The sequence below is a fragment of the Papaver somniferum genome, chromosome 7 (assembly GCF_003573695.1).
Source record: "Papaver somniferum cultivar HN1 chromosome 7, ASM357369v1, whole genome shotgun sequence".
Classification (NCBI taxonomy): Eukaryota; Viridiplantae; Streptophyta; class Magnoliopsida; order Ranunculales; family Papaveraceae; genus Papaver; species Papaver somniferum.
In genome coordinates this window covers 26,893,441-26,913,096 of record NC_039364.1, presented here as the reverse complement: position 1 = coordinate 26,913,096, position 19,656 = coordinate 26,893,441, and the positions used below count along the sequence as shown (strand labels likewise).

At 36.8% G+C, this 19,656-nt stretch overlaps 3 protein-coding genes across 12 annotated transcripts; 2 read left to right on the top strand and 1 right to left on the bottom strand.

Moving 5' to 3' along the window:
• Positions 1-248: 248 nt before the first annotated feature.
• Positions 249-6,561, top strand: LOC113296778. 8 transcript variants are annotated; one of them, XR_003333123.1, is made up of 5 exons: positions 250-1,201; positions 1,956-3,553; positions 5,622-5,670; positions 5,914-5,981; positions 6,146-6,561. XR_003333123.1 is itself a non-coding variant. In XM_026545110.1 (4 exons), exons 1-3 carry the CDS (start codon positions 475-477, stop codon positions 5,974-5,976), a joined length of 2,388 nt encoding a protein of 795 aa, XP_026400895.1. In that variant the 5' UTR covers positions 249-474; the 3' UTR covers positions 5,977-6,023; positions 6,146-6,561. The 8 variants fall into 8 exon arrangements, 4 of the variants coding, with proteins under 4 accessions (XP_026400895.1, XP_026400896.1, XP_026400898.1 ...); XR_003333122.1 differs by having other exon boundaries at positions 5,914-6,023; XR_003333124.1 differs by having other exon boundaries at positions 251-1,201; positions 5,567-5,670; positions 5,914-6,058.
• Positions 6,562-8,181: 1,620 nt separating this feature from the next.
• Positions 8,182-15,795, top strand: LOC113296777 (phosphatidylinositol/phosphatidylcholine transfer protein SFH9-like). Of its 3 annotated transcripts, XM_026545108.1 has the most exons (16): positions 8,182-8,601; positions 8,690-8,737; positions 8,824-9,127; positions 9,211-9,310; positions 10,318-10,584; positions 10,671-10,748; positions 10,840-10,941; positions 11,022-11,071; positions 11,163-11,262; positions 11,597-11,680; positions 11,780-11,893; positions 12,701-12,785; positions 14,209-14,606; positions 14,740-14,814; positions 15,284-15,341; positions 15,446-15,795. In XM_026545108.1, the coding sequence occupies exons 2-15, from the start codon at positions 8,731-8,733 to the stop codon at positions 15,338-15,340; spliced, it is 1,821 nt and encodes a 606-aa protein (XP_026400893.1). In that variant the 5' UTR covers positions 8,182-8,601; positions 8,690-8,730; the 3' UTR covers position 15,341; positions 15,446-15,795. The 3 variants fall into 3 exon arrangements, with proteins under 3 accessions (XP_026400893.1, XP_026400894.1, XP_026400892.1); XM_026545109.1 differs by having other exon boundaries at positions 8,183-8,601; positions 8,827-9,127; positions 15,284-15,795; XM_026545107.1 differs by having other exon boundaries at positions 8,183-8,601; positions 15,284-15,795.
• A 148-nt stretch (positions 15,796-15,943) lies between these two features.
• On the bottom strand, positions 15,944-18,111 carry LOC113296776 (DEAD-box ATP-dependent RNA helicase 21-like). The gene is made up of 2 exons (XM_026545106.1): positions 16,128-18,111; positions 15,944-15,965 (listed from the first exon to the last, which is right to left on the bottom strand). Exon 1 carries the CDS (start codon positions 18,109-18,111, stop codon positions 16,216-16,218), a length of 1,896 nt encoding a protein of 631 aa, XP_026400891.1. The 3' UTR covers positions 15,944-15,965; positions 16,128-16,215.
• Between the last annotated feature and the right edge of the window lie 1,545 nt (positions 18,112-19,656).

Here is a 19,656-nt window from a genome sequence, read left to right as displayed (position 1 = left end):
CAGGCACTTAATCGAACATGGATAAGACCTAAATGCCTAGATGGTGTTCATTTCTATTCTGTCACTACGTCCAGCTAACTTTGTTTGTAGGTTCCAAAAATATAAACCAGACAAAAACAGAAAAAACTTTACCGAAACTTTAATTAAAAAATCATAATATTAGAAAGAAAAAAAAAGACAAGACAGCGTCTCCCTCGGGGCCGAAACACCCGAGCTGACTACTCTATCTGGCTCTCCTGGTCCTGCACCTCCTGCTCAGACATCCCACCTAAGATTCGGTACTTTCCATCACATAATAAACATGTAGCAGTTCTCTGTCTTCGTCAACTTCAAACTCTCAAATTAATCATTTCTTTTCAACTTAAAACTCCCACCCACGATACTTATTACTCCTTCCTTCTTTGAAAAATCAAAATTAGGGTTTCAATTTTTCATTTTCATCTTCATTTCTACTTCTCTTCTTAAAAAATCTCTATGGCATCACATCCGATTCATTCATGGACATTTTCTTCACTAGTAGGAGCTTTTCTAGATCTTTCATTAGCTTATCTCCTCTTATGTGGATCAACTCTAGTTTTCATCACTTGTAAATTCTTATCAATATTTGGTTTATATTTACCATGTCCTTGTAATGGATTTTTCTTTAATGATCGAACTAAATGTGTTAATAGATTCTTAACGGATGCTCCTTCTGGTAAGATCTCTTCTGTTCATATGTCTGTTATTAGTAAATTTCCGTTTGATTCGATTTTGATGAAAGATCAACAAGGTAGACAGTTGAATTTGAAATTAGTTAGAGATCATAATAGAGATCGGTTTGATGGTAGTGGGTTTGTGGAATTGGATAGCGGTGGTGGAGGAGGAGAATATGGTGATGGTTCTTGTAGTTCTGTTTCTGATGCTAGGGCACCAATTAGAAGTGAAGTTGTTGGATTACTTAATTCTAGTGAAAATGGATTGGTTAAGGGTAAGACTGTTTTGAATCAGAAAACTAGGGTTATTCGAAGACGGAAAAGAGCTTCTGCTGTTGAACATAGCCAATTCTCATCTGTTTCTGATAATCTTCAACAGTCGAGTAAGCGAGATGTTTCGCCTTCGAATTATGGTGGTGATCAAACAAGGAGGAGAGTGTTTTCTGATGATGATGATATAGAAGAGGAGAATCAGGTGGCTGTGAATCCAGCAATAAATGCAAGCCAAGGTAATTGGTTTGCTATCCTTAAATGAATGCCTTAACCTTTTGTTTTATTTTGCTTATTTATTTAATTGTGTAGGTTCCGCTTAAAATTGAATTTTAGCTTTTCATATTCAATTGTCCAGAGAATGATTTAGGTTTTATTTTAATCCTCTTAATAGAGCATACCTATATGCAACGTTAAAATGGGTACGTGTCTTGGTGTTGAACAGTATTGGTATGTGGTGTTCGACAGGGAGAGCTAGAAAAGACTGACACAATGACACTGGCATCTGCATAGCTATTGTCACATTTATTATGTGCTTAGTTTAATTGGTTTGTTGGATTGGAAACTGCTGTACAGGATAACATGCAAGACATTAATTCAGATCTGAAGATCATGTTTGAAGTACAATTTTGTGCAGCTACACACATAATACCCTCAACATTTAAAAGTATTCGTCACCGAGTGTCGGACAAAATTTAGATACTGGACTGTTTTGCTGCATAGATCCTTTAGATTATTTTACCTTCCGAGATGATTAAACGAATTATGTGAGTATTGCTCACAGTTTGAGGTTCAGAAGCATGTGATGTATAGGCTTCGAGCATTGGTTGGGGAAGCAAGTAAAACTTGCTCTTAAATTTTTGTTGTTCTTTTATCTGAAGTGAGTTTGTTGTAGGGTGACTTCATTTAAACTTTTGCAGCTTTGTGAAAATGATAAGCTTTCATTGATCCTCACTTCTGAGTCCTGACCTTTTATATATTATGGCATTTTAGAGGTAAAGGAAGTACCAGCCGACATCAACTCAAATCAAGGAGTCCAGAGTGGTTTTCAGATGACGGAGTCGCTGGATGAAGATAAGAATACAGAGAAGGGTGCATCTTCTGCTGGGGAATCTGTGTATGATGTTAAGCGAGAGCTAGGATTAGATGGAAACGATGCACATTCAGTTAGAATCTTGGAAAATGCACTTGAAGAAGAGCATGCTGCTCGAATTGCTCTTTACAGGGAGTTGGAGGAGGAGAGAAGTGCTGCTGCATCAGCAGCCGATGAGGCTATGGCAATGATATTGCGTCTGCAGGAGGAGAAAGCATCTATAGAAATGGAAGCACGGCAATATCAGAGAATGATAGAAGAAAAACATGCTTACGATGCTGAAGAGATGACCATTCTTAAGGAGATCCTTGTGAGAAGAGAAAGGGAGAAACACTTTTTGGAGAAGGAAGTTGAAGCTTATAGGAAGAACATGGGTCTTAGGAATGAGCACTCAGAAGGTGACCTTCTTTCAATGGAGGACATGATTGGGGAAGGCCATGCTTCCTTCAATTCGAGCGAAGACCCGATGCTTATGCTGCTAAAGCTTAGTGAGTCCATGAGCAACAAGGAGACAGTAGACAATGTGGACAAATCAGTTGAGTTTGATGTTAAGAAACAGGATCCTGTGTTCGCTGTTGGGGAGAGATTACCTTCATCAGACAGTCTTGAAGATGGTGATTCTCTAAGACGAGTGAATATTCAGAGAGCCTTAGACGCTGAAAAACAGCATCGAGTTGTATCTGAGTGCATGGATGAACTTGAGCAGAAGTTGCTGGAGAAAAGGATAGTATCATCTGACAAACAACCATCTGCTCCGCAACATCCGGGGTTGGCACTAGAGGCAGGCTGTAGGTCTGAAAAATCGTTCGAGGAGGTACATGGACCTGATTTGCATGAAAAAACAATTATTTTACTGGATGAAGATGAAAAGCGTAAGGATAACTGTAGCCTATTCCAAGGGGTTGCTTCCGAGACAGGCCAAATGCGTAGTGATACTGAAATTAGTTTTCCATTTGATGTTACGGATCTGAAGAAGCAAGGGAAAGATACTGATCACGGGGTCAGGGATCTATCTTTTGAAAGTGTTTACGATGTCCATGTCATTGATGATGATTCGAAGACTAATAACCAGGAATTTAGTACATCATCTTTTCCGCTTCATACTTCTGGTTTCAGGAGTCATGATCGCCCTAGTGCAAGCAGTGCTGAAGCCCATCCTGACATCCACAGAAGCTATTCTGACATCACAAATGTGTTGCTACCAGTAGATAAATCAGTGGGCAAAGACATACATTTTGACTTACTAAAGAGGAGTTCCACATCTGGGGTTGATAGTGAAAGGATGAAACTTGAAACTGAGGTTGAGCGACTCAGAGAAAGGCTAAGGGTTGTTCAAGAAGGAAGAGAGAAGCTTCATATTTCTGTTGAACCCCGAGAAAGAGAACAAATCCAATTGCAACTATTGGAGGACATAGCCAGTCAGCTTCGGGAGATCCGGCAGTTAAACGAACCTGGAAAGGCTGCACGGCAAGCTTCTTTACCTCCTCCATCTGCTAAGGTACTTAATAAGAATTCCATCCACCTCCATACACAGGTCTATGAAAAATGAAATTAGTGTTATTCGTATACTCTTGCTTTTAGTTAGTGTGGTCATAATATCTCATACTTCTGTTGCTGGAAGTTTCTTGTAAATACTAAGCTGTATATAATAATAATAATAATAATAATAATTAACTGAGCGTGTTGGTGTTTGATATGTCTGACAATTTAGCTTAATAGTTGTAATGTGTAATATAAGAAAACAGCTGTATAACACAAGTCATTACTCATTATCCTATGGGATGATTCAGCACATTCAAGTATGCCTTGAAGATGTAACACTTAAGTTGCTTAGTGAAGTAAAGTAAAGTAATTCGGAAGGTCTATTGAGGTAGTGTGTTATAAATAAAACTTACAATTTTCAGGCTAAGTACTGGTATGTCATGACTTAAGATGTTATATAACATATAATTTTGTTTGCGGCAATTTTAGTTTCATCCAGGGTTCTTTGAATATCATCAACACAGATCTACATTATCATCAATGAAATGTTGTTTATCTGAATTTTTTTAGAGCTTGTATTCCGCAAGTTCTTTTGTTTCTTCCCTTGTGAATCTCCTATCCAGATTGAAGAATGTACAACTCCCTGCAGTGCCCCTTGTATGCTCCCAGTGAGCTTACTGGAGGGCTGCGAGTTTATCAGCTCTTTAATGCTTATATATAATAGGGTATGAACCTTACTCTTTAGTCTCCAATTACACACAAAGCCAAAGTCCAATTTGATCACTGTAGGAAAGTTGAAATCTTTTATGCCATGATTCCATGAAGCAATGGTAAACTTGAATTTTTATTCGGGCGTGCTAAATGCTTGGACAATGTCGACTTTGATGTGTGTTTTTTTCTCCATTTTAATAGTGTTGCCAGAAATAACTGCTGATTAAGATGTGCATGCTTCAGTTCCATCTAAAGGTGTTGCAACTGTAAGATTGTTAGAAATGATGTTATTCCCTGGTGATAGGAATTGTGTATTCAGCATAGAGATCTGTAAACCCCAGGACTCCGTCACAGTAATCATATACCATTTAGAAATGTACCATCATGCCTCATCCATCCAATAGAATATGTTGCCAATCTCGGTAGATTCATGAACTATTCTGCAGACCATCTGCAACCATATGTCCATCAGCAATTAATTGTCCAACTACAATGTCTTCCATGCATACCAGAGAAAATTCAGCTGAACAGCTCTTCATTAGGCAATTCTGTTCTTCTCTGTCTAAAATCAGTACCTTCTGTTAGTTTGACTGGTATTGATTGCTTTTCATAATCAGGAACTTGGAATTGTGATGGGGAAGTCTTCCTTAAATAGAATTTAGGAGTAATAGTTTAATGAAGGAGCAGACAGATTACTTTTGTTGTTTCATTGCTTATGGATTATTCAATATTAGAAGGATTAGATATTAAAGATGATCTATTGATGATTAATGCATGTGATACTACTGGCACTTGTCAGTGTCTTGTATATTGACCTTTAATATCCTGATCTGTTTAAATTATTCTTGTTTACTTTATGGAACATAATTAGGTTTTCAGCTAAAAGCAAACATAGAACATGCTGATGTCTAATTTTGAGTGTTTCATTTATTTGCCTAGCACTGGTAAACCAACTCTGAACTGCAGTTTGGTTTAATTTTTTCACTGCCCAGTTTTGTAGTTTTGAACTTCCCCTGCATTCTAAATGCTACAGTTTTTAACCTTCTTAGCTATAGATACCATTCCGATATATTGCTTCAAAAAAAAAAACCATTCCGATATAATTATTGTTGAAAGTTTTATAATCATCATCGAATTCAACGAGGTCCAACCATGTGGACCGAAGAATCATATGAATTTGATGCTACAATCTATGTTTCAGCCTTTTTTACCATGTATTAGTAGTGTATATTGCTGGTACAATTTTTTTTATGATGTTCGAATAGGACTGGTACAATTTTTTTTTACCATTGCTTATGCCTTCCCTGTCTTTCTGAAGTTTGAATAGGACTGGAAACCTTGATTGATTCGCTTTGGAAACATGTAACTGTCAGGAAATTGTTGCATATATGGGAGATGCGTTGATAACTTGATATCCAATCGGTATTTCTTGTATGCGAAACATGAATAGTTTTCTCACTTTGATGCTTTCAAGAGTTTCACCCCTTTGAAAAATCGGGAGAAAAGAAAATGAAGAAAGAAGTATTGGAAGCAATGGAGAACTTAAAGGCTGTGCTACCCGTGCATTTTTGTTCAGCAGCGAACTTCATTTCCTCTTCATTTATCTTCTAAATAGCTTTTCAGGAATAACCAGCCAGTGTGGATCATATAAACTCTACTTTGCAGGTTGGCTCGAAGAAGAGACGCTGTCGAAGTGGTGCACATTGGGGTATCCATGGGAGTAGCTGAGCCAGGTACCAGTTTGTTTGCTGAAAACGACATATTCCTGAATACTTGTGAGCAACTCTACCGTATTTTACATTTGAATGAGGTAGTTGACTATCAGTATTTAGCATCCTATTGTGCATTCATATTTTCTGGTACTTGGTTCTCAAAACTGTTGTGTTTTGGTTGACAGTAACACCAACTTTGGTAGAGCTTCATGCGGAAATGCTACTTCTAAATGAATCAAAGCTGAGAACATGATGTTGTCTAGAATCTGTGTGAAGCTAAATCAAGAAGTGGTCAAGAGGAGATAACAGGTACTCTTAAATGTAATATGTATACACACTGGTAGGACACTGTTTGTCTTAGTGTTATGCTCACATACCACGAAATTTGCCGCAAGAACCATGTTGTATTAACAAATTTTGCGGGTTGCTATCTAGCCCTACAAGTCTCAGATACATTTCGGTAGACTAATTGTGGTATCACATAAATACCCGAAATATGATCCACAGAATATGAATATGGGAGGATGACTAGTCAGGGTCACAGTTAGTTCTTTGATAACTGCAAGTACTGATATTTTTCTTGACTAATTGTCATTGTATCCCTTGCTTGTTGGGCCCCGGAAGGGCACTATGGCACCATCTATGAGGGTTAGGCGGGAGACACCTTTATTTTCCCTCCAAATATAGTTGTTAGTACTTAATAGTCATACTATTCCAGGACTTCTTGGTGGCATTCAAAAAGCTTAAGAAGTACTGACCCTCGAAGTCCCGACAAACTTATGATAATACTGTAAAATTAATGGCTGAGCCAGTGAAATTTCTGTTGATTAAATGAAGCCGATAACCAATTTTTAAATAATTTAGCCTTAAAAACTTTTCACCTTGACATCTTTGTGTACACTGTACAACTTGTTTTAATCTAGGTTGGAAAGTACCGCCCATGTGAATGCCATCATCGGATGCCTTCAGTGTAATTTTTCTTTCTTTTGTGGAAAAGATTTCTTTTCTTTCAGACATACTGAATATGTTCATATTATCAGGTGGCATCTCGAATTAGGAGTTTGCATTAATGAGTAAAGTGATTGTGATGTTGGATATGGTACCACCACATGATGTGTAGTTTCCTAGTCGGCATAACCATGTGTATTTGTACAAAAGGTCAAATGCTTCCCACTGCTGGCTAATTTTTTTCCCAAGCAATCTCTGCCTCTTAGCTACAAAGCATACCAAACATAGGGACACTTTTAGACGTACACTATCATACATGATTTTCTTCGCAAAAATCAAATGACACTGAATTTAAATTTAATATTTTGATGATATGTTTCTCTACATTCCTACCAAAAATGAGCACAACTCTGAGACCTATAACACCACCATCTACCCCTTTGAATATTAGCCGTTAAAAGTTAACGGTTGAAATTAAGATCGGTAGATGGTGAGGTTTGGTATCTCGAATTGTGCTCATTTTCTATAAGAATGTAGAGTCCTATATCAAAATATAGACTTAAATCCATTGTCGTTTGGATTTTGGAAAAAGAAATGACATAAATCATGTCCATGGATCCTCCCTCATAGTATTAAATTAAATCAGATGAAGAAATTGTGACGTCACAAACACAAAAACTACAGTGCATAGAATTGGAATCCACAAATACTGCCAATTAGGAGGAATAGTATGGAAGACTGGAAGTTACGATCCCACTTCTGGTAAAGTGTTATCAGTTGCCTTTTGTGGCAGGTAATTATCGCTGAGTAATGGATTTGATGAATCTAAATTCCAAATCCAGAATAAAACTACTACCACGTAAAGTTTCTCAACCAAAATTTAGGAGGAATATCAGTGGACCTTCAAAATTATACTACTTGGCAATATAATAACGGTGGACTTTACAAGAGTGGGTTCAGGTTGTCAGCGGTGGTGCTATTGATGTGTGCAAGAGAGGACCAGTACCAAACAACCCTCCAACCCAAAACTAGATATTTTTTGTTTGCTGCATAGTACTAAAACCCCACCTGGCCATCCTATTCTCCCTTAACCCGTTGTACTGTATACTGTATTGCAGAATCAGTAGAAAAAGTAATCAATATTAAATGTTCTTTTCGAATAATTCCAAATAAAAATTCTATTCCAATTTCAACTTCGCAGTAAAAAACAACAACAACGTAACGTGGGGGCGTTAAATACCAAAAAAACGCCAACACTTTTCTTTCTTACTTCTTCTTCGTCTTCGCAGAAAGAAACCCAACTAATATAACGAGCTGCTTTGCGTTGCTTTGGTTTGCTTGTTCGTTTGTATTTCCCCCAAGCTTTCATATATATATATATATATATATATATATGGAAAAAAAATAGTATTAAATTCTGTAATAATAAAATATACTCCTCCTCCTCCCACTTCCATAGTGTGTGTTTTTATTGGAAGAGTAAGAGAGAGAAAGTGTGGCTTTTTAGAGTCTGAATTGTCCAACAACTAATACCTTTAATCTATTGTTTGATAGAGAGATTTCTTTTGATAATTCATTTTTTTTTCCTTGTATTTGGGAATTTGTTATTTGAATTTTTGTTTTTATTTGATTTCCAATTTGTTTAGTCATTCTGAATTCACAACAACTGGATCTTTGTTGCCGAGGAGCTCAGGTTTGTAATTTTTAAGTTTTCTTTTGATTTTGTTTGATATCAGATTTGGGAATTGAGTGTGTAAATTTGTTGTTGTTGTTTAATGTAGATGAAATCAGAATCCGTCTAATTGAATTGCAATCGAAAAGAATGACAGGTAAATTGTATTTCATTTTTTTTTCTTTTTTGAGATTTGTTTTTCCGGATCCGGTGGATAATTCTTGTTTTATTTTTTGATTGTAGTAGTTGGTGAAGGATTATTAGTTCAAGAAGAAGAAATTTCAAGGAAATCGGATCCTGATATAATATTTGATGATGAGAGAATTAGAAGAGCTAGGATCGGATCTCTCAAAAAGAAAGCTATGCATGCTTCTACTAAATTGAGTCATAGTATTAAACGGCGAAGGGGAAGAGTAAGTGATTGTAGGTTTCCGATTGAGGATTATAGAGATGCAGAGGAGGTAGAATCAGTTGAGGCGTTTAGGAAGGTCTTAATTTCCAAGGATCTACTTCCAGCTCAACATGATGATTACCATACAATGAGGAGGTACAAAACTAAATAATTCATTGCTTAATCAGTGTGGAATCAGCATAATTTTCATTTGGTATTGAGAATATGGTTTGCTGCAGATTTTTGAAAGCAAGGAAATTTGATATTGAAAAGGCACTTCACATGTGGGAAGAAATGCTCCAATGGAGAAAAGAGTTCGGTGTGGATTCTATTTTACAGGTACCTATAAGATGTGTTATCAGTACCAGTTTCTTTATTGAATAGTGTTAGTGTTATGCCATCTACAATGCTTCATCATATTCTTTCAAAATGCTTATTGCGACACCTGTCACACCTCTGAATAGTTTTAATCAGCATTACCTTAGATTGTTATCTGAAAGCCAGTATGTAAACTATAACTGACACAACTTTTTAGGATGGGTGTCCACCGGGAGTTCTTTTTATGAAAGATCGAGTTATTAGTTGGGTCTTGAGAGCTAACATTGTGCAGTGGTACTTAGATAATCTATTGTAACACCATGTCCATAGGACCTGAAATACATAACTTCAATAGAAACTACACCTTCAGATGCCTGGCACATGCTACAGGGACCAAGGACCTGCTAAAGTGATCAGTGTGCCATGATACTAGAGTTAACAAGAGAGGGTGAATATCGATCTTTAGGATAGGATTATTCTTGAGTTGCTTCTGATGTTTGAGTTCCTATGTGGCTTGTCCACACCCGTTTTTTTATATATAGTTGAATGCTAGTTGATGACTTGGAGTTCACACCTTCTTTGAGAATCCAACTTTCGTAGACAGTTGACATTATATCGCACTATAAGATTCTAGTGAGATGTATCTGCAAGTGCTACAGAACAGAAGTGATGGAGTTTTCATTCATTTTGTAATTTGAAGTTAGGTCTTTAGTCTCACATACTAGTTGAAACAATGCTGCCAAAAACTTAAACTTCTTCAATTTGTTGTGGAGATTAGGTCCTTAATTTCGGATATTAAGTTCATTAACGAATCTCCTTCTTTAAGTCTGTAACAGTTAGTATGTTGACTGACATGAACTTCTTACTACAATAGTCAGCTTTAATAAGTCACAGAACTAATAAATCCTGACTTCACTAGTGACTCACACTAATATTCTAAGAAATCTAACCCTGTTGTCGATGTTCCACTACCTTTAGAATCATTCTCAGCATTCTAAGGATTTAAAAATTAATGAACTTTTATTCAGGATTTCAATTTTGAAGAATTTGACGAAGTTCAACGTCATTATCCTCATGGTTACCATGGGGTAGACAAAGAGGGGAGACCTGTATATATAGAAAGAGTTGGTAAAGTTGAACCAGGTAAGCTAATGAATGTGACCACAGTGGACCGGTTTCTGAAGTACCATGTTCAGGGGTTTGAGAAGACCTTCCTTGAGAAGTTTCCAGCATGTTCAATTGCAGCCAAGAGACATATTGATACGACAACAACAATATTGGATGTCAATGGGGTGGTAAGCTTTGAGCCTAAAGATAGTCCTCCATTTGTTATTTTTCCTGTTTGGTAGTCTACGTTTCTCCTGACGCAGTTGTTATGCAGAACTGGATGAGTTTTGGAAAGGTTGCAAATGATCTTCTTATGCGCATACAAAAGATTGATGGTAATAATTATCCAGAGGTGTGTGTTCAGTACAAAAAACTTAGAACATGAATCTAGTTCTTAAGAAATAATCACAGATGTTTTACTTGTACCAGCTTCTGTTTTGCAGACTTTACATCAGATGTACATTGTTAATGCGGGCAATGGGTTTAAGTTACTGTGGAACACTGTAAAAGGTTTTCTTGACCCAAGGACTACTGCAAAGATAAATGTAAGGTACTTCACTTTTTTGTGGGCCATTGACATGTATTACACAAAGTAACAGTGTTTAACTTTTGGCTTAATTCACAGGTTTTAGGAAACAAATACCAGAATAAGCTGCTGCAACTTATAGATTCAAGGTTTGATCTTCTCTTGCTCTTTGTTTTAGTGTTTTGGAGGTGTGTTATAACGATTGTTCTAAAATTTTGATATTCTTCTCCTTTTCAAAAGCCAATTGCCGGATTTTCTTGGTGGCTCTTGCACATGTTCAACTTTAGGTGGGTGTCTTAGATCTGGTAAGGGACCATGGAATGATCCCGAAGTAATGAAGGTATGTCTTCTTAAATCAGTTGCCCTGCATAATGACCTTTATATATATAATGAACTAGGTGACTAAGACAACAAAACCTGGGAATATATTAAGTGGTATGTTTGTGGTATTTTCAACAAAAAACAGTACTTGAGTGAAGTTTTAAGATAAGGTACCGTTTAGCACTAAGGTAATAAACCTAGTTGATTTTTGTACCCGTATGGTTAACAGGGTTAAGAACTTATATAATACCTTAAATAGTTAAAAAGTTAAAACAAGTTGCCTGGACCTTTTGTAACTTTTTTGTCTAAAAGTGAAAGCTAATCCATCACTTCTTCTGACCCTTTTTGTGCAGGTAGTACATAATATGAGGGAATCCAGTACTTCTGATGATGGAGATGGCAACAAACACTTGCCAGTCACATTGCCTGTTTTCAAGGTGATACTAGATCAGATGCATGGAGTTGCTTATATTTCTTAACTGGTCAGTTTGATATTATATTCCTCGTGGACTAAAATGCTCTTACTTTATTTACAGTCTGTAAATAATGAAATATGTTCTGCGGAGTCAGGATCTGACTTTGAAGACTTACGGTCCTCAACGGGCTTAAGGACTTCAGCTTTGATCCAATCAGTTCAACTTGGTGAACACGTGAGTTTTCTGATATAGTTATCCGTAGTTGTGCTAATTTTGAAAATTTGGTGGAACATATTGTGAAATCTTTAAAATTTCAATTTTCTCTATAAATGGTCGTTAGGCGTCTCTCATTTGCAACATTGAAACTGGAGCATTTCACTTTGATTTGGGAATTAAGCGAAGGCTTAAAGTTATGCTTACTATCGAAATATAATACATGAGACTGAGAGATCTCATCAAAGTATATAAGTTCTGTATTAAGTTGATAAGGCCTAGAGTTTGAAGTTATTCAGACCATTTAGGCCCGAAATCTAAGTACCTCTAGCAAGGCGAAGTAAAGTTTCTCTTACATCCAGATCATCAAACTTTATTAGAATGGTGAAGAGGTTGGGTTTCACTGGTCATTTTCATTCTACCATATTACACCTAAATTGCTAAAGTATTTTGTCCAGCGTACACAACCAAGTTGTGATTGTAAAAGTTTCTACAATGAATCAAGTGACGGGGTTCTTCAGTTGTGACCACATTGATGGAAAAGATTACAAAAATGTGTGAAATTGATTAGTGGTTACTATGTTTCTCATAATTAGAATCATCATCCATAACATACTTCCCATGTCAAAAGTTTTTCGAACATTGAAACAATTTTTTGATGTTATTTGCCGACTATTCAGTGAATCAAGCTGCTGGATTATGCTTTTATTTTAACATGTGTCTTATGAAAGCAGCAGTAGTTGAATCTTACGTGCACGGAAATTTGCATAAGTAATTGTCTGAAAATGGTTTACATTTCATTTACACTTGCGCATATGACTTCCTCAGGTAAGGATGGCTGATCCTGCGGCGGTTCATAAATTGGATGAGCCAGTTGGTGCCTCTGTTAGAGCTGGAAATGTTGCTTCAGGAGGTATGTACCACCTATTAAACACCATGCTTATCTTTTTGTCATGTTATGAGGTTGTTGTCTGACTTCAAATCACTACTCTACGCTGCTACCACACGTCATAATGATGACTTGATATCACCATGTAATATTTATTTTTTCCCGCTAAACTATCAACTCGGTTTGTTCTATCATTAGTTTGTAAGATCCGACTAGAATGATTACCTACTAGCCAATTTAAGGAAGGCAACTGCCAAACACAAACTTTCCTACATATATATTAGTTTTGTAACTTTGGTAGTCCCCGGTATTGGTGCCACACCATAATGATAAGGTAATTGCTAAAGGACTGTCATTTCTCCTGCAGACGACATAGCTGACTTTTTTGTGAAAAACTTAGGCCTCCTTGTAGTGAATCTACTCATGGTTTTGTAAGGATGTTTTTTTTCTTTCATGTAGTTCATTCTCATAGAAAACTAGCTAATTCATAAAATTGCAACTCCATCATCAGTTCGTTGCTTATTTGATGACTAGAAGTGATCAAGTCATAAGATTGATGTGGTTAATTTTTTTTTAGAATGCTGATTTTTTGCAAGGATGGGTCTACAAGACGAGTCAAAAATTCCCTCCAAAATCAGCCTTGATGTGGTCCAATCCACAAATACTCCATAATATGTGGTCTTTAACATTTGTTTTTGCGTCTGAAAGCGTGAGCCTTGTTAAATTACTCAGACTCCCTAGATAAGCATGCATGTCTTATTGATTAAATTGCTTTCATGCATGTCTTGTATGCAGGGTCCCTATTCCATTTCAATAAGCAACAATTAGGCTAATTGATTATGGTTCTAAAATCAAGTATTGAGTATGTATGTTCTCATTCTATAAAATCTATGCCCATAATCATTTCATTCGAATGTTACTGATCACGGGGTTAGCGTTTTGTTAGATACTGATACCTAATTAGACTTTAAGCTCTGGGAGTCTGGGACCTAGTTGAAATCCCCAACTACATGGTGCTTCCCTTATATGAATAGCGGCCTAAGTAATAGGAGAAATTAGGTGTGTAGGGATAAAAGAAGTTTATTTGTTGATTCAAAATAAGCAGGTGCCTTAACCTGATCTCCTATTCACGACAGTTTGGCTAGTGTTGAACTTGAGCAAGAATCAAAATGATTCACTAAACAACGTGGTTAGTTAGAGATAGTCATACAACACGACACCAACAACAAGTTATCACCATCCTTGAGTCTTACTTCTTTTCATCTTTCTTCTTTTTGTGTTCTTTTTCTTGTTTTACTACTTCAAACTTCAAAGATCAAACAAAAGGGATTATTAAAGAGTATTTAGTAATTCCTGAGTATGTATTGACGTTCTTGAGAAATTACTAGTATATAATGAATACCAGATTACTAGTTTTCTCTTAATTAAAATTTGTCATTGATGACAGATGGTAATATCAGCTCCGTCCTGGCGACGCAGCCTACGGATCTTATATCTCATTTAAAAAGATTAGGGGTGACTTTTGTACTCAAACTATTAGCAGTGTTACACCTTGTACTATACATGTTAAGAAAAATGTGGGAAAGGGGTAACATGGTGAAGCGGTCGGAAGAAAATCAACGCCATACTGATTTAATCAATCCTGTTGCTCAAGACCAAGTTGCATCAATACCCGTGGAAGTTGAAACTGTTCGTCCATACATGCAGAGGCTACAGAGACTAGAAGAATTAGTTACAGAAATTTCAAATAAACCTGTGAAAATTCCTCTGGAGAAAGAAGACATACTTCTGGAGTCATTGAATCGTATTAAAGGCATCGAGTTTGACCTGCAGAAAACAAAAAGAGTAAGGGATTTTCTCAAGTTGTCGTTCTTATTGTTAATCTTTTCATCCATTACGATATTTATATAATTTGCATTTTACAACTTCTATAGACGTAGCCGTTTTTCTTCTTCACTTACACATCTACTTTCTTTAGGCGTTGCATGCAACATCGTCTAAACACGTGGAGCTTGCACAGTCCTTGGAGAATTTAAAAGAACCTGGAATCAGAGTAAGTTTGATTGTCTTGTTTGAGTAAACTTACAAATTGATTTATTTATCAAAAAATCAAAAACAAAATTAAGAAAGCAATAGCATGAATACGTTACATATCCAAATCATAGACAGTTATAAAATATACAGTAATCTTTTAGTAAACCATATGGCATCAAAATTATTCATCTTCTATATGAACACTTCATCTTCGTGGAGTTTTAAAAGTTAGCATAACATCAATCACTACAGTTCTACTTGTTCTGCAACATTGGTTTGAGTATTTGTTTCTTCGGAAGATGAAATATAGTGAGTGATAAACCTGCGTATGAGAGTGCTTGTGAAATGTAGTCTACAGTTATCGATTCTTTTATAAATTTGTCTCTTTTGATTTTCCTTTTTCCTTTTTTTTTTCTTTTTGGTTTTCTGTTATGTTCCTTTCTTTCTCAGTTGCCTTATTTTTCCTCATAATGGACCTCGAAATGCAGAAAAGGAACTCCTGTTGGTACAGAAACTGTGGAGGATCTTATTCTTCAGAAGCATGAGGTAAAAACTGAATCTGGAGGAAGATGTATTTTTCGCTGCAACTATAACTCTGGCTTTACAACTACAAACAGAAGTCTCTGACCGATTGATTCATGTATCACTAGATAGATTCGCTTAAGGCTGGCTCTCATGCAATCAGTTAGGGAATCCCTTTGGACACTTGATCGAGCCCCCTCATTTTTATTCTCTCGTCAGGTTCCGATATTGGTTTGCTACCCACAAGCTGACATCACAGAAAGGAAAAAAAATGTAGTCCTTTGAAGGATTCACATGCTTTTCCTTGAGTATAATTTTATAGTTCTCCAAGGCTGTTGTGCATCATTTATAGTCCTCCGTTCAATTTTTTGTAAATAGCACAGTTTAACTCATAATAATACCAGTTGTATTCAATAACAAATGGATCACATATATCTTTTAATAAAGCAATAGTGATGGCTTATAAATTTTTTGGTCATGGTCATGGATCAATTTTCGTTTTTCTTTAGAATTCAATACAATCTACAGGGCTTGTAACTTTCGCTGTAAACTAGTTTTGCAATCTACATACTTCTGAGAACTTGATACTTGTTGTACTTGCATTTTTCAAGATTAGTACACAATTCAGCTGTTTTTTCCAAGTTTTGCCTGCAAGTATGAGCAACCAAATTATGGAGTAAACTCTATCAGAAAAATAAAATAATTATGGAGTAAAAAATATATTAATGGGAGGTGACAAGAACTAAAACAAGTTATTAAGAAATTTGGCAGCAAAAAAAAAAAGTTATTAAGAAATTTTTAAACAATTACCTCTAAATGTTTTCACATGATCAAGAATAATAGAACACAAATACCAATTCTAAATGCACGTCTTTCCATCCAAAAATTCGAACAGTAATCATCGATAACCCTTGTCATTTCGGCTAGCAGATCTGTCAGAATATGATCCCGGCTTGAATTTTGAAGCTTCCTTATGCCTTGCGAGCTCAGGAGGCACACGGCTGTTGCTCTGAATAAGAGCCTGTCTAAGTTCATCAAAGACACCCGAGTCTTGCAAAGTCAAAAATGTTGTGGCAACACCTGTATTCCCAGCACGACCTGTTCTTCCAATACGGTGGGTGTACATGTCAATTTTCTCTGGCATGTCATAGTTAATTACATGAGCAACATCAGGTATATCAAGTCCACGCGCTGCCACATTTGTCGCTACAAGAACATTGAACCTTTTGTTCTTAAATCCCGCCAGACTCTTTTCCCTCTGATCCTGTGACATATCTCCATGAAGAACTGTCACACGATAACCATTCTTATCCAAATTCCTGGAAACAGAATCGGCTGATTTCTTTTCGTTGGTAAATACAATAGCAGTCTTCTCACCTAGCTCATTGAGCAATTTCTGTAACTTGGGAAATTTCTCCGGTTCTTGCATCATCGTGACATTCTGTGTTATCAGTTCATTTGCCTCACCAGCAGTTCCAATAGTAACCACCACAGGATTCCTCAAGTATTTCTTAGCCAATCGCTCCACGGCAGACGACATTGTAGCACTAAACATGTAAGTTGTCCTATAAGTACGTTTCGCATCAAGTTCTTCATCTTCATTATCCGGCTTCAAATTACTGGAAGGCATCGCATCTAAAATTTTCATGGCCTGCGATTCAAAATTCATGTCAATCATACGATCAGCCTCATCAAGAACAACATAGTTACACTGCTGCAAAGCGACATAACGGTTCTCCAAACAATCACCCAAGCGTCCAGGAGTTGCAATTATAATTTCACAACCTTTTCTAACCTCTTCCGCTTGTTCCAAAATAGATTTTTTACCCACTATAGAAACAACTCTGATGCCCAAGTAATGAGCAAATTTGACAGTTTCGTTTTCAATCTGTTGTGCAAGTTCTCTAGTAGGTGCCAAAACAACAGCATAAGGCCCTTGCTCCGCATTGGCGTCGGTCATGGGAGGAAGTCTAGATATATATGCTAGCATAGGAAGTACAAAAGCAGCAGTCTTACCTGAGCCTGTCTGAGCAATTCCAATAACATCCCGTTGCTGCAAACCTAATGGAATCGCAGCCATTTGAATCGGCGTTGGAGTCTTATACCCAATTCTCTCCACAGCTTTCAACAACTCAGTACTGAGCAGCTTGCTCTCACGCCAATTCCTCATAGGGTTTGGCACTTTTAAACCCTTGTATGAAATATTGAAATCCTCTCTGAATATTCTCCAATCTCGTTCAGTCATATCCTCCAGTTTCTTGTCAGACCAGTGCCTATGGATTTTCATGTCAGACGTATCGTAAAGACGATCAGCTACTGCTTGTTTCTTAACTGCCGGCGCATCTTTCTTTTTCTGTTCTCTACGATCCATACCGGCACGAAACCCTCTGCCGAATAAAAGCTTGGCTTCATGAGGGTTTTGATACAAAGAATTCAAATCTCTTGAAGTGTCTTCAGTGGCATCCCAATCGAAAGTGAAGCGAAATTTTTCGCTAGGTTTAATGACTCGCATCTTAGGTTTTTTAGCAGTACCCAAGTATTGTTCTCTGATGGCTTCAAGATCTTTTTCTTTCTCCTTCTCTACTTGTTCCTCCTCTCTAATTCTTTTACGACTTCTTCTTTTCTCATCTTCTAATTCTCTTTCTCTTTTTCTTCTCTCCAAATCTCGTTCTTTGTCTTCAAGACGTTTTTGTGCAGATGCAACATGCTCATCACGCCGTTGAACGGATGCTGCTTGTTGCTGGCGCTGTGCCCTAGTTAGAAAAACTGGTTTTTGGATGCAGGAGGAAGCCATGGAAAGAAGAACTGTTGCTAGTTTTTTTATTTTCCTTGCTTTAGCTTGCTGACCTATTTATAGACGTCGAGATAGGAAGGGCTTTCTATATATATATATATGTCAGGGACGGACACAGGAATCAGTGTCGGCCTGTCGGGTAGGGCTAAGCTTAGGTAAAAATAAATAAATTGTACAGTGCTAGACCTTGTTGTTTATATAGGCTTCAAAAAAGCATTCCTAAAGCAACACCGAGACTGCCAAGAGAAGAAAATCTTATAAACTAGGAAACAAAGCACTAGAGTCCCTAGTTAGCAATTCGGGATTCGTCAAACGTACGGAACGGTAAACGTACGAGTATTATACGGTTTTGTAAAATCCAGATTCGGTCCAAAATTCGGTCAACGGGACGTGATTCGTCAGTAATTCGGAACGGCATAGTACGTGTATAATTCGATTTATAAATGTGAGTTCGGCTCTGAAAATTCGGTATCTATATATAACAAATAATTTGTATTTATAAGATCATAGACCAATTTTTATGCATATGTGTGAGTTACTTAAAGTAAAAATAAATTTAATATGATGATATTAATAATATATACAACATTAGTTATCTAAGAGGACGTCGTATGATGGTTTAGATGCTTGGTTAGTGAGTTTGAGATCTCTCTCACCTTCACCTTCAAATCTCTTCAGTCGTTTTTGTTTCATAAAAATTACAACACGTCTAATATTCGGTCGTGTATGCTCGGGAGGCAGTAAAGCCCAAAAAGTGGAGTCTTTGAAAAGTAAAAGCTAAAGAATTTATGGCGAATTAAGCGGACGTATCATTCGGGATACGTAAAATTCGTGAACGATTCGCGAATAATCCGGAAATGCCACATAATACGCGACTTGGGTTCGGAGTTGCAAACGTACGCAAATAAGACGGTAAAATTCGTGATACGTAAAAATTCGCGAATGATTCGCGAATCATTCGCTAACTTACTAACTAGGCTAGAGTCTAGAAAAAAGGAAACCATCTAGTATTAATAATATATATATAGTCTTCCATTAAATATAATAAGTTGGATTAAATTTTGTTTGTGGAATTGGGATCCTAGCTAGTTACTCGAGCTAGCATTGTCTAATGGGAAATCCCACTAATCTCATAAAGTACTGTACTACCATCGACTTCAACACCAGCAGTATGACTATGATCACCTTTGTTCAACTCATCTTCAGCTTATCCTTTATCCCGGTGCCACGCTTTCTTCAACTCATCTTTTGTCGCAATAATCACCTTTGACTTGGCTTCTTCTAACTCCTTACCTCTCAGAAAAGAAGGAACACTAGGGTAGCGGCATTTCAAATACCTTGAAATTTTATTTGAGCATCACTGCAATCTCTTCTTCAAACTTCAAATTGATTACCGATGTTGTCAAAATCAAATTGAACAGACTTGAAATTGAGTACGACGGAGTAAGTTCTCTTTCCAACTCTTCGACCAAGCAAAAAGAAAAATCTTCTCAGACTTGTAATGTCTTCGACTAGTGGTGGACCTCTGTGGGAAACTTATTTCTC